Here is a 15,904-nt window from a genome sequence, read left to right on the forward strand (position 1 = left end):
TGTGCCTGAACCCACCTGTGTTTTCTGTCCTCCAGAGTTAATGAGCTCTACGTGGATGACCCAGACAAAGATAGTGGAGGTAAAATAGAAGTGAATCTGAACATCAGTTTGCCAAACCTGCATTGTGAACGTGAGTACCCCTTTTCACTTATCAGTTTTAGTTTGTGTTTTAACTAATACTTGAAACTGGCCCAAACTGGTACAGTGGCCCTTCTTCTGTAATAGGGTGGATGGAGATCAAGTAGCTGCAGCCTTTGCCAATACCCATTGCTTTCTGTTCCAGACCAGGACACCTGTTTTCTTGGACCCTGTGCTCACTCTGCAGCCCGTGTTAGTGGCTGACCTCCCTTGCTGACTTCTTTCTAAATCTCGTTTCCTTTTTTCATAGCGACCTTTTTGTCTCTGGGAGCAAGAAGCCTCCCAGGTTTCATTTGTAACTCTGAATGCACCAGCTAGTTGTTGGCTTTTTACAAATCATCTGCCTTGTCCACCTGAAGTTTTTCTATTTATGTAATTGAGATTCCAGTCAGCTGGCAGGGTGTGGGAGGTATATTTGTGTCAAACAGGCAGTCTGAAAAGTTTGGTTACAAAGTTCTTTCTGAAGAGCTGGTATAACAATTAATATTTGACAAATGACGTTACTAGCACAGTTTAGTCAAATGTCAGGAAAAAGACGTGGATTTTTTTCCCAGTAAAACCAGTGCATGCTTTTCCTATGCAACCTTCCTGTTATTTCTTTTGATTTTTTGTCTCCTCCCCTCCCACCCATGCAGTAGTTGGACTAGACATCCAAGATGAAATGGGAAGGCACGAAGTGGGTCATATTGACAACTCGATGAAGATACCTCTCAATAATGGGGATGGTTGCAGGTTTGAGGGCCATTTCAGCATCAACAAGGTGAGTAAGAATGACAGTGGGTGAGTGTGTGCTAGCTGGGGAAACGCTAGCAAGATCCATTTGTAAAATGCTCATGAAAATCTGTGTGTCGGTGTCTCTCCTGTAGAGTGTACGTTCATCACTAATCAGTGGTGAGGTTAAGTCTTTCGGTGATGCAGAATGGTATGGGGAGAGGAGGCTGCATAGTTAGACCCACAGAGAATGATCAGACTTTTTCTTCATTCCCCAAAACAGGTAATCAAGATAGCATTGCTTAACAGCAGAGAGTAGCTCCGTGTTGCGGCCAGTGCTGTCTCTTTCAGTGCAGCAGCCTAATGTTTAGGGGATGTATGAACTCCCTACAAATGGCAAATGGCTTCTATGTTTACTCCTCACAACTTTTGCACCTCCAAAACGTGACTCACTGTGCAGAGGTCTTTGGCAATGTCTCTGTCCAAGTGCTCTTTTGTTCCAAGAGCCGCAGAATGACAGGAATGTTCTCTACTAGAGGGTGCCAGTGTAACAGAGAAGCGGCTCCACGCTGAGATGTTTGGAATACATGCATGTGGCCTCTGCGTGTGCTTTGTCGGGATGCTCCACTTCTGTCTCAAAGAATGAAAATCCAGGCCTGGAGGAGGCTCCTCTCTGGGATGGGTGTGTTCAGAATTGAATAATCTTGCTATGTAATGCTGGAGATGACTAGCTGGGGTGGGGGAGGCAGTGGTGGGGCCCACTGGTGTCCTAAGAAGGGCACACCCTTTATTCACGCCTCCTCATGTACCACAGGCTACAAAATCCTACTTCCTTCTTTTCCTCCCAGGTCATGTTAAATCGCATCTAAAAATAACAGGCAGAACCTCTTACTGATTCTATGGCATAGAAAGGATTAGGGACTTAAAAAGAGGACGTTTCTTTCCTCGCCTGTAAGCCACCAAGATTACTGGCGGCTGAAAGTCCACAAAACTGGGAAAGGGCTTCTTGAAAGGCAGTTCTTGTTCTGTTAATTCCCAAAGCAGAGAGCTGAAATACTTGGGGTTTTGTCTGCTAGATGCAGTGTGTTCTCACCAAAGCAACTCAAAAGGGGGTTGCTGTATGTGGCGGTGAGGAGCTCCCTTCACAGCCTAATCTGTGAAAGGCCACTAATTGCATTGTCTTATATAGTGGTTGGGACTGCTGTCAGAGGTAGGGGACCCGACCCAGGACTTCTGGCTCTGAAAGCCTGAACCTCTCTTGTATGAGCTGGAAGTCTTCATTCCCTTGGCAGAAATTGTACAGGCTTCTGTATGAGCTGGTATCTGGAGTGGGACATGGCGAGGCTTTGAAACTTGACCAAGGGTTGCACTTGGGTGTTATTCTCAAACCTGAAGAGGGAGGACAAGGTAACAGTGAGATGATTGTGTGTACTACTTACTGCAGAGTTATGACACAGCTTGTGTCCACACCTGAAAGTGTTCCCAGGAGTGCACTGCTGTTCCTCAAGTCATTTAAATTAGCTTTCCTGAAAGCACATGGAACCGACATGTGGCCTCCCGTGGCCCCGCTGGTGAGGTGTCTCTGCAGAGAGCACAATGGGCACCAGTTGTATAACCATCCTCCCACTCTTGTCTTAGGCCGTGTCAGATTGCTCCTCAGTGTTGCTTAATTTCCCAACCTTTTCTGGATAGGAAAAAATTCTTGCACCCTCCATAACAGTGATTGAGCTGAATCTGCTGAAAGACTTCATGGAGTAGGGCTAGTGACCTGAAAACTGTGTGCATGCTAGAGTGATCCTGTCAGAAGGACACCAGTGCTCATTTTCTGTCTTGGAACTGAATCCTTAGATGAAATCTGTATTTTTCAGAACTTTGTATTTCCCTCCGTTTAAAACATTAAAACCAGAAAATCCTGTACTTGGAAGGGCTATTGCCAGGGCTAGAAGCTGAAGACCTAGCTCAGTTTGTATGGGAAGCCCCATTGTTTTTGGTGGTGTTTTTTCTCTTTTTTATAAAACTTATTGTTACGCACAATCTTCTCAAACGCTCATGACCAGTACTACAATAAGAGTATATCCACAGCTTTCTTGGGCTGTTCTGCAGCAGTGGGCCCATTTACAAATGCGAGATGTGGGAGTAAAACATTAAGCAACTGTTTGTTGCCTGTCAGAGACATGAATCTTATTTTAATAGGGATGAAAGACATAGCCTTAAGTGTTAGGAATCCCTGAAGTTGGGAATGATCCACTCATCACCTTCTAGTCAGCAGCAGTAGCAATGTGAGGGTGCCAGACTCTTGGGCTGCAGAATGTAACCGATCTCCGCTCTGTATGCAGTATGGTGGTGTTGGTCAAGTGCAGGAAGGTATTTCAGAGCCTTTCTCTGACATGCCAGAGGTTGTCCACTGCTAAGTAGATACAGCCTGCCAGGCTGGATGGATCCAGGCATTTCTGCTTCATATCACAGAGCCTAGCAATGCCTTGAGGGATAAAATGTGAAATCCTGTCTTCCTTGTCTTGACTAATTTTAGGTCCCTGGTAACTTTCACGTGTCAACACACAGTGCCACTGCGCAGCCTCAGAATCCTGACATGACTCATGTCATCCACAAGCTCTCATTTGGGGACAAGTTACAGGTGAGTTCTCTTCCCTGAAAATTCCCTGGCTCTAGGGGAATGAATGCAATTAGAGTGACTTTAATATTAGACACTTTGGTTTTATGGAAGGGCCATGTGCAGTCTGGGGAGGACATAAGAAAGGACTGCCTGGGTAAGCAAGCCCATCCCTTGCATTCATGTAATGTACACTCAGTTCGGAAGAGTTCGCAAACTCTTTACATGCCACCACTTCAGGAAGGAGCAGTGTTCAGTCATAGAGTAACTTTGCTGTTTTCATCTGAAATTGAAAGTGCTTTTGGAAAACTACGTGGCTATCTTCCTGCAGGGAGTAGACATGAGAATTCATGGCTTTGCAAAATCCTATGCAGTACTGTTTTCGGTATTAATAGAGCAAAGAAATCTTGACTGTCTTTGCAGAGGAGCAGTGAGTATACTAAGCGAAGATGTGTGCTCACTACTGTCTTTACCATGGCACCAGTCAAGTTCTTTTTAATTCACTTCACTGTACTTGTATAGCAGACACCTATTAGTCAAATTTCTATGAAACACAAGTTAGAACTGCCGGTTCCCTGCTGGGAAGAAGCTGAATGTGTACACTTGCCCAGTGGATAGAGTTTCACCAGGTGTTGCAAGTTATGTAATAATTCCTGATTTCTCAATAAGGACAGATTACAGCACTTCTCTAGCCTACTTCCAAGGAGCTAGCATCATAGGTGGGAGTTATATATGTGCACACCCAGTTTGCGACTCACCCTAAACGTTGCTTACCCATAGTCTCTCTGTAATCTTCTTTCCTCAGCACAGACGTCTCATTAGTCTGCTTCTTGTACACCCACTTCCAAAACCCTTTTTCATGCTAACAAGTCTAAGCGTTGCTTTGTAGTCTTCTGATTCTGCTCCCGGCTTCTTTTAGGAAATATCTTGTGTGGGAACGCTGAAATATTAGCATATAAATAAGCTTGGCTTAATGTCTGTAAAGCACACTGAGATTATGAAAAATATTAGGTAAGTGGTAATGGGGAGTTCTGCAGTTTGCGTGGGAAATCAGTGCTCTAAGGTAGCGTTCCCATTGTTTTATCATGGAGTCTTTGAGTAATGGAGCTGAAGTGCGAATCAGCATGAATGAGATGAGAAGCCTGGACAGTTGGGGGCAAAGGAGCAAGCGTCTTCAGTTCTGGTGGTGAGAAACCTGTCTAGCAAACATGTAGTTGGCTCCTGATTTGGACAAGTTCTGATTAGTATTTTCAAAGTTCAAAATAATTACTCATCATCTCCATACACAAGAGTGGAGCATGTAGGTGCTGCTGATCCTGTAGGCAAACACGAGTTCAAGAGCACAAATTAAAGAAGGATATGTTCACTAAACAGGTGCTACCAAGACTCAGCAAGCAGTGTAGAGAGCCAGCCAAGTATGGAGAGCTTTAAATCTATCTAGATATACCTTTGAATATTTTGGGTTGTCTCCACCTGCTTTGATGGAATATATACTCATATTTCTTAAAGAGGGTGAGGAGCTTCTCATTCATTTGTGTCATGTGTTGGGAGTAAGTTCTTTGTAGATTGTTACCACCTCTGCCAGAATGGTCCACTAAGGTACATGCTGTGTTCTCCAGAAAAAAACAGTCTGTTTGAAATAGAGATTTAAATCTCATCTGATATTGAATGACCTTCAGTTCCGCAACAGTAGTTCATGCACAATAGCGGCAGACTTTTTGTAGACTTTTCCCTCATGTAGATGAGACCAAAATTCAAACCAGTGAGGTTCTTGCATGTCAGGTAACCCAGTAAAGAAAGAGATGTGGAAAGTAGGAGATTATACATTTTTAATCGTAGAACTCTCTTGAGTGCTAGATCATTATGTTGAATAATCCTAGTTTTAACCTTGTGAGAGGTCTTGTCTTTCCTTGATAGTTGCAAGGTTGGAAGTTATTTTAGCCTGCTGTTGGACTCTGCCTGAGTTATATGTCCAGTTATATGTCTTTGCACTTGTTTGTAGAGGTTAAAGCCTAGGGTGTTCAAAGCCCTGGCAAACATCTTTTTGAGGTCCATGTTGCAGGAGAATAAAGCGTTGCCACTGTTAAACCACTGACTAGCCTCCTGTGCCACTACTCCAAGCACTAGATTTGGTCGTGGTAGTAGTACAGGGCAGTCCTGAGAATGTCTGGCTGAACAGGCTTGCTTAAGTTTTCTGTTGCAAAGCAATTTTGTTACTGTGGCCAAAAGCTTACTCCTTGTTGAAGTCCCTCCAGGTACTTAACAAGGTACAAACAAGTATGTTCCCCCAAGGAACACACCTGTGCACTTTGTAGAGCAGAGATTAATTAGCAGTCTACGGACAGCAAGTATTGTAATGGGAGTCCAGAATATTCCACAGTGAAAATCATAGTAAAATATCAGACTGGGAGTTACAAATGCCATCCGTGTTGCAAAGACAAGAGAGGCAGATGCACCAAAGGACCTGATGGCACAGAAGCAGGCAGTTGTGGAGATGTCTGGTGGCTTTGTCTGAGTGGAAGCTCTGTAACTCGCAGCTTTGCAAACTCACTATGTAGAGAGATGCAGAGCAGACTGCTTTTACATATAAACAGAAGTGTGGATGCTGGGGAGCCAAGGACAAGAATGTAAGTCCAAATATACAGGTACCTCACAGGATAGATACAGTTGTTTGCTGAGTAACCGCTCAAATATTTACTGGTAGAGTGTTTGAAGTGGACCTTTAAAGTCTCTGGCCCAGATATGCTATAAGAGATTGACTTCTCAGCTGTATCAAGAATGGAACATAATACCGTAGCCCGGTCCAGGGGCTTCTCTTTCTTCGTATGCTTTTTACAATGAGTAAAGAATACGTACAGTCTGTAGTTTGGAAATGGTTGTTGTTGTGTAAAATATTTGAAATGCTAGCAGACCGAAAGGCACTGTAGAAGGTTCAGCTGTTGCTTTTGCTCTGTGCTTGTTACCAGCACCTTGCCAGTTGAACTTGCTGATGATTTTGTCTCTCTAGAATTTCCTTTCTCAGGAGAGAAACGGGTTCCGTTGCTGCTTCCTCGAAACAATCATCCACTCCGTAGTATTCAGAATAGGTAAACAGCCATTAGGATGAGAATACATACATCCACATGCTATCTGTTGTTGAGAGGGTCTGGGAAGAAGATTGCATTGCCCTGTTAATGAGGTGAAACTCTCACACCCATGACCAAATACTTCTTCCAAACTCTTCTTCCCTGTTGTCTGGCTTAAGGTCAGGAATTCTAGGTTGTGGACTTATTTGTCCTTTCTGTATGGCTTACTGTACATTATGTGAATGATGCAACCTCTAATCTACAGCTGTTGCTGTGGGGTTTTCCCTGTCTAGAGAGTTCACAAATCAATTATTCTGTTGGTGAACATCAGACTCCAGATCGTAGTATGTGGAAGGCATGGGATGGAAATCCTGTTATTCTGGGCAAACAGATACTTGCATGCCTGGGACCAGCTGCAGGAAAAGCTGTATGGGTGGCAGTGCTGGCACGTGTCCTTTCCATCTCCAAGGGTATAATGTGCATGGTGTGAAAGCTGGGCTAATGAGTTAAAGCTGTGCAAGCCCAACTGTTCTGACATGAGCTACCTTTACAGGAGTAAACCTGTAGTTTTAACCTGTAGTTGAGTTTTAACCTGAATATGACTCCCATTTATTTCCCTTTCAGTCTGATAAATGAATTTCACAGTTAACTATGCAAAGCTCTTGTGAAATTTCATTGTGAGATATTTCCTAACTGGCCTCTTCCAACTGCAACTCCTTCAGCTTTGGAGTGGTTTTGGAGTTTCATTTTGTAAGACGTTGTGAAATCAACTTTTTTACTTGGAACCAACCTCTCTGGTGATGGTCACTGAAAGATATTTCAAGTCACCTTTTACTGGGTTGAGGCTTTGTTTTCGGAAGGGTTGAATCAGGCTGATCTCCTTGTTACAGGATAGGATAGGGAAGCAAAGATCAAGAGTACCAAGTCAGAGCATAGTTTCTTCATATGCCTTTTTGCTTTCCAGGTCCATAATGTTCATGGAGCATTCAATGCCTTGGAGGGAGCAGACAAACTCAGCTCAAATCGTATGTATTCTTGGTGATTACAGGTCTTCGCTCCTCTCTGCAGGAGGGAAAACAGGGCCATTCATGCAACACTGGTGTATCCAGAAGTCTTTAATTTGCCTCTTTAACCAAAATGATCCAGACATTGCTGACTGACATCTCCATTTTCTCCAGTACCATAGAAAAAGCTTAGCCCAAAAAGTCCTTTGCAGCCCTTCTGCAACCTGGACATTGTCTCCAGCTCTGTTATGACCAACTCAGAATTATTGAGGTTTTTATCCATATGCTATTGCTATAGCTTCCTTTTGCTGCTGTCACCACCACCAGAACTTTTCTTTGTTCTTGTGTTGCAAGTTAGGTCTTACCTTAAGTTCTACTCTGTGGCTAGAAGGATAGACATTTTCATTGCCCTTCTTCATGACCAGCAACACAAAAAGAAATTTCCAGTGCATGCTACAATTCAGCATAGTTTTTCTCCTTCAAGTGTTCAGGCTCCCACAGGATATCAGTCTAGTCCAGTTCTTGGAACAAAATGTCTATGGCTGTTCCTGAAGCTAAACAATTATGTTTTGTTTTCTTTTTCTCCAGGAGCCAAATGTCAGTGTGTTACACTTGGCCAAAGGATCCTGCAGAGAAATCATTTAGAATTCTGTTTTAGAACTGTTTCAGCAGACATGAAAAATGGCACAAGCCATTTAAATCATGAAAAAAACCTAATTAATAATTGTTAAGCAGCTGTAGGATAAGGAAGAAGAGAAAGAAGGAAAGATGGGTACACAAGAAATGGGACTACGCAGGTTGTGATGCCTCAGCTTTTTCTGTCAAAAGCAGCTCAGTGAGCTGCAGCTCTAACCTTAGCTGGTTCTTGATTTAACCAGGACAGCTTTTTATGGTGCTAATAAGTCTTATCATTTATAGTTGCAAGGAGTTAGGAAGGTTCAAGTGACCCAAACTCATGTCAGTAGGTTGTGGTACTACAGAAGTCTTAGAATGGTGGGCAGGTTCTGGCGTCATCCAACTACCTTACAAAGTTTTGTGCAAAGGACATAAATGTAGGATGTGAAGTTGTCACTTTGTCACAGAACCTGAGATAAGGAGGAGGGAGACTTTTCTGTGACTTACTTGTTTTAGTTGAGTTTGCACATTTACTTTAAAATGTTGTGTAGGCTATGATTCCTTTCCCTGAATGCTAACGTATACTTTCCTTTCCTTTCTTGATCACAGCTCTTGCATCTCATGATTACATACTGAAGATAGTCCCAACGGTGTATGAAGACATGAGTGGCAAGCAGCGATACTCATACCAGTATACTGTAGCAAATAAGGTAAAGAAGCAGGTAGTTCTCAGAGAAGCTCCTCATTGCAGCCCAGTGGATGCATGGAGGATCTTCAGTCATCATTCCTCCTCCCTTTTGCTCCTCTGCTCTGCAGCCATGTACATTTGTTTGTAGGTGAGCAGTAGCCTCTGCTGGGAGAAGGAGGAACTGAAGCTCTTCAGAGTGGGGCTTCCTGTTGCTCCTGGTGCTGGTGTTTACCAGGGTTGGGATTGTGAGGGCTTGTCAGAGCAGGTGGTGGTATTGTTTTAATTCTAGAGATAGGTATTCTTACTCCGAACGTTCTCATATGTCAGTTTAACTGATCTAGATTTCTATAAATTGTGTGGAAGTCTTCTACATGCTGCAGGAGCTCTTGTGATTTGTGTCAGGATGCATCTGGATGGAAACTGCAATCCAACTGAACATACAAAATGGCGCTTACATGTGATTTTATTAATAAAACAGTCTCAATTGCAATGGATGTATCACACAAATAAGTTAGCAGAGTTTTTAGCTTTTTACAAGTGTTGATTTCAGATATTAAGCCATTGAACCTGCAGCAGCAAATATGTACTAGTTGACTATTTCACAATGCCTACTTTATGATATATTTACAATTCTTAAATTAATTTACATTAAGTGTGAAGATATTTGTATTTTAATAATACAATGTATTGAACTTTAAAAAAAAAAAAAAAGACCCTATTTACTTTTTAAGGTAAAAAGCCTCTTTCAATTTAAAATTATTTGCCAGTCAGGTGCTAAAGGAAAGTCCAGAATCTGTTTATAATATCTAATTACTGCTAGTTTGCTATAACTGAGAATCAAGCACGCGCTCTCATGGACTAGTTCTTAGATTAACATTCCTGTCTAGTGACTTCTGGGCTTGCTTGTACAGTGTGTCCCAATGATTTGGATGTCTCCCTCTATTCAGATTACAATGTATTTGTTCTGCTTAATGTCACAACTGTTGTTCTGATAAGAGTCTTGCGATGCAAGTTCTGAAAGTAATTTGGCAAATAGACAGCAGGAGCTTTTGACACTTCTGTGAGCATGGTTGCAAATTGGGACGCTCAGCCAAGACTGACTCATTAGGGCAGGATTGCTGGTGGGGAAAAGGGGAGAGGAAAGAAAAAATGAGGTCAGTTCTATCAAAACTGAAGTCCAGAGAAACAGTGCTGCCTTTGCGTTTTCTTCCCATTAAAAATAAAAATTCTCTTATCGGTGCTTTAGTCCTTGACTGCCATACTGATTGGTGGGAAACAGAAATTGGAAGCCATTGGAATCGTCTGGCACAGATTGACTAGCATGAAGAGGTGAATAGAGTCTTAAATGTGGACTGTCTGTCTCCTCTCCCCTTTTATCTCCCAGACCCTATGTTTCCTCACTTCCCCAGATAGCCACTGTCCCAAGATACGCTGCAGAAGTTGGGCAATAAGAGCCCTGAAAATATTACGACTAGGGGCTTCAGCCGCATTCTGCTTCTCTTGTCATCCATGGATAAACAACTACATAGAAGGAAATTCGGGATTTATATGAGATTAATGAAGAAAATAGGTGCTGTTTCACTAGCTCCCTCTGAGCTCACAGAGAGTAAAATAATCTTTTTTGTATCATGCTCATGGGTGTCCTATTGCTTTTTCTTTCTTCACCTTTCTGAAGTATTTAAGGTTGTCTTTGCCTCTGCTCTGAAGGAGAATTAAAACAGAAGAAGTCATCTGAGTTGGCAGGCATGTCATAGGGCTAAAGAAGGGAAGAGCAGCTGGGTAAAGAGGTAGCGTGTGCCATGCCGGTGCTGATGGCTCTCACTGGATTGCTGAGTCCTCAGCCTGCTTTTCTTTGATTTTTCTTCAGTCTGTCAAGATAAATGTCCTGATCATTGAAAATAGATATATATTTCTACTGAAAGCACAGAGAAAATATTAGCTCAAAAAAATGTGACTTTTGATACTAAGTTGATGTTAGTATCTGTTTTACATTGGCATTGTGCAGTGTCTTGTTGGGGTGTTGTCCTGTGCCTGATTGATTGCACTGTACCTGTTAGTAAAGAAATGGATTAAGGGAGATTATCACTGGCAATCTGAAGATGTCTCTCCCGAACCAGCTTGGAATATTTTTTGAACCTTTGCCAATATTTTTCTGGATACAGTTTCCTTTTGGCTTTCAGCATGATTTTTAAACATGGTTTAAACATGGCTTTATGTGATTCATACTGAGTGGGCAAAGCATTCACATTGTTGGTCCCAGTGCGAAGGGGGCCTTACAGACGGGAGCTGCTGCTTGCTATTCTGAGTGTGTGGACAAGAAGGCATTTTCAGGTTCTTGCAAACTAAATTCTGTTTGATGAATATCCCAGTATACTATTTACATACTGACAGTACAGAAACTGCACCTGCAACCACCTAGAGACTGCTTGTATTTCAATAGAGCAGATCTAAGCTAGAGAAATCAATTACAGCCTTTCCATTTACTTCTGTAATTTTGAATGAAGGTGAGATAAGCACCATTACTCTCTGTTCCCAGCTATATCATTATCAGACTGTAAAGAACTTATTTTCCTATTTGATAAAGATGGGGGGTGGGCAGTCACACAGGAATTAACTGTTTGCTTCTTTCAGTCTGATCATTAGTACAAAACAGTGGAGTAAGGGCCAGATCCACAGAAGCAGTTTTATTGGAGACACTCTTACCTGGAATGAGATTGCTTACGTTTTCTGCCATTTTTCCCCCACTTTCTTTTCTAGGAGTACGTAGCCTACAGTCACACTGGCCGCATTATCCCAGCTATCTGGTTTCGCTACGATTTGAGCCCCATCACAGTGAAATACACAGAGAGGCGACAGCCTTTGTACAGGTTTATCACATCGGTGAGTTACTCTAAACCTATAATTCTCCCTTTTTCTGCCTGCCTTTCATTTCTGTTCTGAGCCTTTCTTGTCAAGAAGAATTGAATTTCTGCTTCAGAGCATTGTGACGTGATTGAAATAAAGCGGTACATCATCGCAATTGTACTGAAGTATAAGTGAGGTAACTGGTAAGCCCTATGCTCTGACAATTTTATTTAATAGCTAGGCACAAGAAGAAAGAAAATTATCCTATTCCAGAAGTGCCAGGCTCTGTCTAGGCAGGATGGGCACTATTGCAACATGTCAGAAACTTGGAAGTAAAGCTCATGTGGTATGCAGTAATGCATGCTGCAAAAAACCATCTCTCTAAGGGTGAGCTCTAACTTGCAGAGAATGCAGGGCAGTTGTTTTACTCAGTACTGCTGCTTGGCTTAATAGAAGTATGCCAGTTCCAGATATTTACTCCTCAGTAGAAGTGGAGAAGAGCTGCATTATCAGATTCCAGAGGTGTTTTCCTGACGTGTTATGTTTTGATCTATCCAAATAACATGCTGCAGTACTGATCTCAGCATCTATAACAAAGCTGTACTGTCCAAACTGCTAGTTAGGCGAAGAGCTATTTAAAGATCTTCCAGAACTTTAAAAAATGTGTCCTGAGGGAGTTGGCTTAAAATTTAAGCTGCAGTCTGCTGTGCCAGTGAGGCATGGTAGAATGTGAAGTAGTTGATAAATTGGCTGGAATTAAGACCTTGGATTTTGATTTTTAAACTGTTTGAATATTTTAATTGGAAGTAACCTAAACAGTGTGGGTGTTTTGCACTTAAAGATTTTGATTTTGCAGCTTCTGATAAACACCAAGTTCCCTTCACTTAACTTTGGAAATTCACGTGATCTCTAGGATACACAAATACCAAGAGAAAGTGACTTCAAGCAAAATCCAAATGTCATGGTTAAGACCTTCTCTTCTTAGCATGTCTGTTTGGTTTCAAAATGTAATCCTAAAAAAGGTCAAACATCAGCATTTTATGACTTGGCGTCTCATACTGTCTCTGCTTCTTTCCCTAACAATATGTTCTCATAGGTTTCTTACACATCTTGTTGGAGGTGAGGCTGTGGAAGCGTTTTTAACGGGAAACAGTGTTTGGAAATGATTGATAGCTGGCATTATTCTTTGTCATGTCTATTGCTAGCATTTACTGCTGATATGCCATTGTATGCATATAAATAGTACCTTTGCTGAATTTGATACCGTGCTTCAGAGTTTACATGAGAAGTGTACAGGAGAGGCTTTCCTCACTGGTTGCCACAGTGACCTTTTGGATTTGAGACAGCCCCAGCTAGCATTTTGTCCCATCCTGTCTGTAAAGTTAGCCAGGCATGTGCTGGCTGCTAGACTGCTGAAGAGTTTTACGATTGATTTTTGTCTACTTTGTTTGGTCTGTTAAATGGCTATAGTCTCAAGCAGCTCACTTGGGGCCATTCCAATTGAAAGTCCCTCCTATGGAGATGTGTGGATGACACTGATACCTGCAGTAGCTGTTAAGCAGTATGTCAGACAGGTGTGCCAGACCCTTGTCAGACATGGCTGACTTAGAGGCAGATCCTTGTTACAGATGCTGTGACAATCAGTCTGGACCATCTGGCCCTGGTACAGATGACCTGCTCTTGCTGTCATTTAGGCTAAGGAGTGTTTTACAGTAGGGCAGCCTTGGCTGTGTATGTGCTACACTTAAAGCTTTACAGTGTTCAAGGTGGCATTGAAAATGTTGGAGTGGGGGAGCAGTGCTGCAGAGGATCAAAACACCTTTTGTCCTAGGTTTCCTTGCCCTGTTTTGATGACATGATCTGTTCCCTTGTCCTTTCCACTGCTTTAGCCCCTTCCTGTATCTCCAACGTGGCCTTTTGCATCACAGTTGCTCTGGAGACCAGTTAGTGGTGATCAGCACTGGGCTGAGGTCCAGACAGAGATTGTGCTGGGGCATCTGGAGTCATTGCCGAATGGGGCTGGCCATGGAAAGCATGAGCTTTTTCTGAGCGGCAGCTGCTTAATTTAAAAACTACAAGAGGGGCTCTGGGGTAGGGGGGGATCACCTGTGACTTCTTTTAGTGAGCAGATTGTTTACTAGGGCACCTGTGCAGCTTTCAGTAAATTTAAATGTGTCCCAGGGATGCAGGAGGATCCTGTGGGCTTGAAAGAGGCTTTAGGGGAGAAACTGTGTCAATGTTGGAGGGAAGAATACACTGTGGAGGAACGATCCCATGTGGAGAGATCAGATGAGAGAGGGGTGTTGCCTGTTCAGCAGAGAGCCAAAGGAATTTCATTCTGCTGCTGGGAAGGTTAACTGATGCTCTTTGTTAGTAATGAGTTTGCCCCCAAAAAACTTCAGTGCCGCCAAGAGCAGCATTATAGCACCATAGCAGTGTTCCCAGGTCTTCTGTGTTCCAAACAGACCCACTCTAACTCATGCCTGCTCCTTGGGTTTTTGTGGTATACAGAACTATCCTAGTTTTCTGTACCATGTGAGAGGTGCTTCCTGTGCAGGACAAAAGGCATTGGTTTAGCATAGATTTTACTTTACGTGTCATGCTTCAAAAAATTTAGTACTAACTAAGATTTTGTATTGCTTATGGGTCAGTGCTGCCACTGTCACTGTGCTGTGAATTTGCCACGGATCCAGGGGTTAACCACAGACACTTCACATAGTGTTAAACACACTAGATTTTGCCTGTTAAACTGTACTGCTTAAAATCAAGGCATCTCCCCATAAAGAGAAGCCATTCATGGCCTCGTGGTTGAGGTTATCGAGCAAGGGGGAAAGTTTCACTGCTGAAAATTTATGAGTTCCTCTAAGTGGCCAAACTGAAAGAAGGTTTTATCATGAGGTCAGCCTAGGGGCTGGGAGGGGAGAGCAGGCAGAAAACAAGCCAAATTTCTGCTGAAGCATTCAATATCCAAAGAAAAAATAGAATTTTTTTCCTGATATGAGAGGACTCATCTGCCCTCTAGGTGTGAAAAAAGTTAAACTGGAAATAATGGGGGGGAAAGGGTTGCAGGGAGAATTATTTCAGCCATGGGACCTGTTACCAACAGGTATCATAGACTTAGTCCCGTGCCATTTTTAAAACCAAGACAGTGTTGTTCTACAAGATATGCTGCAGGTCAGGCAGAAGTCTCTGGGTGGGATTCTGTAGCTTACCTTACTAGGAATTACCTGGGGGTCCTACTGGTCCCCTCTGTCCTTGAAGGTAATTTTCAGATTTTAAGACATCCCAGAGGTCCACAGTCATGTATCTGACACTTGCCTTTCTGTCATTTTGCTTGCAGCCTTGCCTCCTCCTACATATCCACTTGTGTTTTCCTTTAGGCGTCAGCCTGCATCCCAGCCACTATCCTACAATCATATTCTGTTCAAAACCCTCATGTGTACCCCACATTGCATGGTCTCTTGCTGCTGTATTTATTACACTTCTATATTTCTTTCTCTTCCTCCTTTAATGGTTGGGCCCGAGTCAAACTGTAACCTCAGCAAGCCAAATGCAGATCATTCCCAGTATAAAACTCCATTAAATATAAATAAGTGCATGATGCCTAACTTCCTTCAGTGCTGCTAAGGAGCAATGCTCCATACGTATTAGAACTGTGATGATAAAGAAACACAGTCGTGCAGCTTCTGTGCTGACTTAGAGATCAACCCTGGCGCTGCCCTTTTTTTGTCGCAACGAAACAAGAGGGCTGTGTGCGTGCTGGGAGGCAGGCTCCAAGCGAATGCCAGGTGTGTGTGACTCATAAACTCTCAGCAGTACAGAGCTGTGCAGATGAATATATATTTTTTTTCTATTCCCCACCCCCTTGCACTGCTGCACTGAAATCAGATTTTCCTACCATATGATGCAAAATCTTAGTGTTGGACGGTTTTTCTGTTATTTGCGGTACAACATCTCCTGTCAGCTGAGCTGCTGTGTACTGAAATAACCCAACTCCATTGCGGTCATTTTCCCTGAAAAGTCACCCTGCGTCATGCTCCGAGGGATAGCAAGGAGGGGGGCAGAGGGGGCAGGAGCTGGACTTGTCCCCTAAAAATACTAACTTTGCCTCAGGCTGGTGCTCTGGTTTTTGAAGCCTTTATCTGCTGGAATGCCAACTGTCCTGCAAAAGCCATGTTTACTGCAGCTCCTCGTTTCACCGAGCTCACTAAACGCATATAAATACGCA

General features: G+C 42.9%; 1 protein-coding gene across 1 annotated transcript in view; it reads left to right on the forward strand.

The window, feature by feature from the left end:
• The window catches only part of ERGIC1 (endoplasmic reticulum-golgi intermediate compartment 1), a 59,557-nt gene that overhangs the window by 39,974 nt on the left and 3,679 nt on the right, over nt 1-15,904 (forward strand). Inside the window, exons 4-9 of the mRNA XM_029997856.2 lie at nt 36-130; nt 774-898; nt 3,380-3,484; nt 7,490-7,550; nt 8,754-8,854; nt 11,590-11,712. Of these exons, the coding sequence (XP_029853716.1) occupies nt 36-130; nt 774-898; nt 3,380-3,484; nt 7,490-7,550; nt 8,754-8,854; nt 11,590-11,712 (610 nt within the window). The remainder of the gene's footprint in view (nt 1-35; nt 131-773; nt 899-3,379; nt 3,485-7,489; nt 7,551-8,753; nt 8,855-11,589; nt 11,713-15,904) is intronic.

Source organism: Aquila chrysaetos, chromosome 22, assembly GCF_900496995.4.
Source record: "Aquila chrysaetos chrysaetos chromosome 22, bAquChr1.4, whole genome shotgun sequence".
Classification (NCBI taxonomy): domain Eukaryota; kingdom Metazoa; phylum Chordata; class Aves; order Accipitriformes; family Accipitridae; genus Aquila; species Aquila chrysaetos.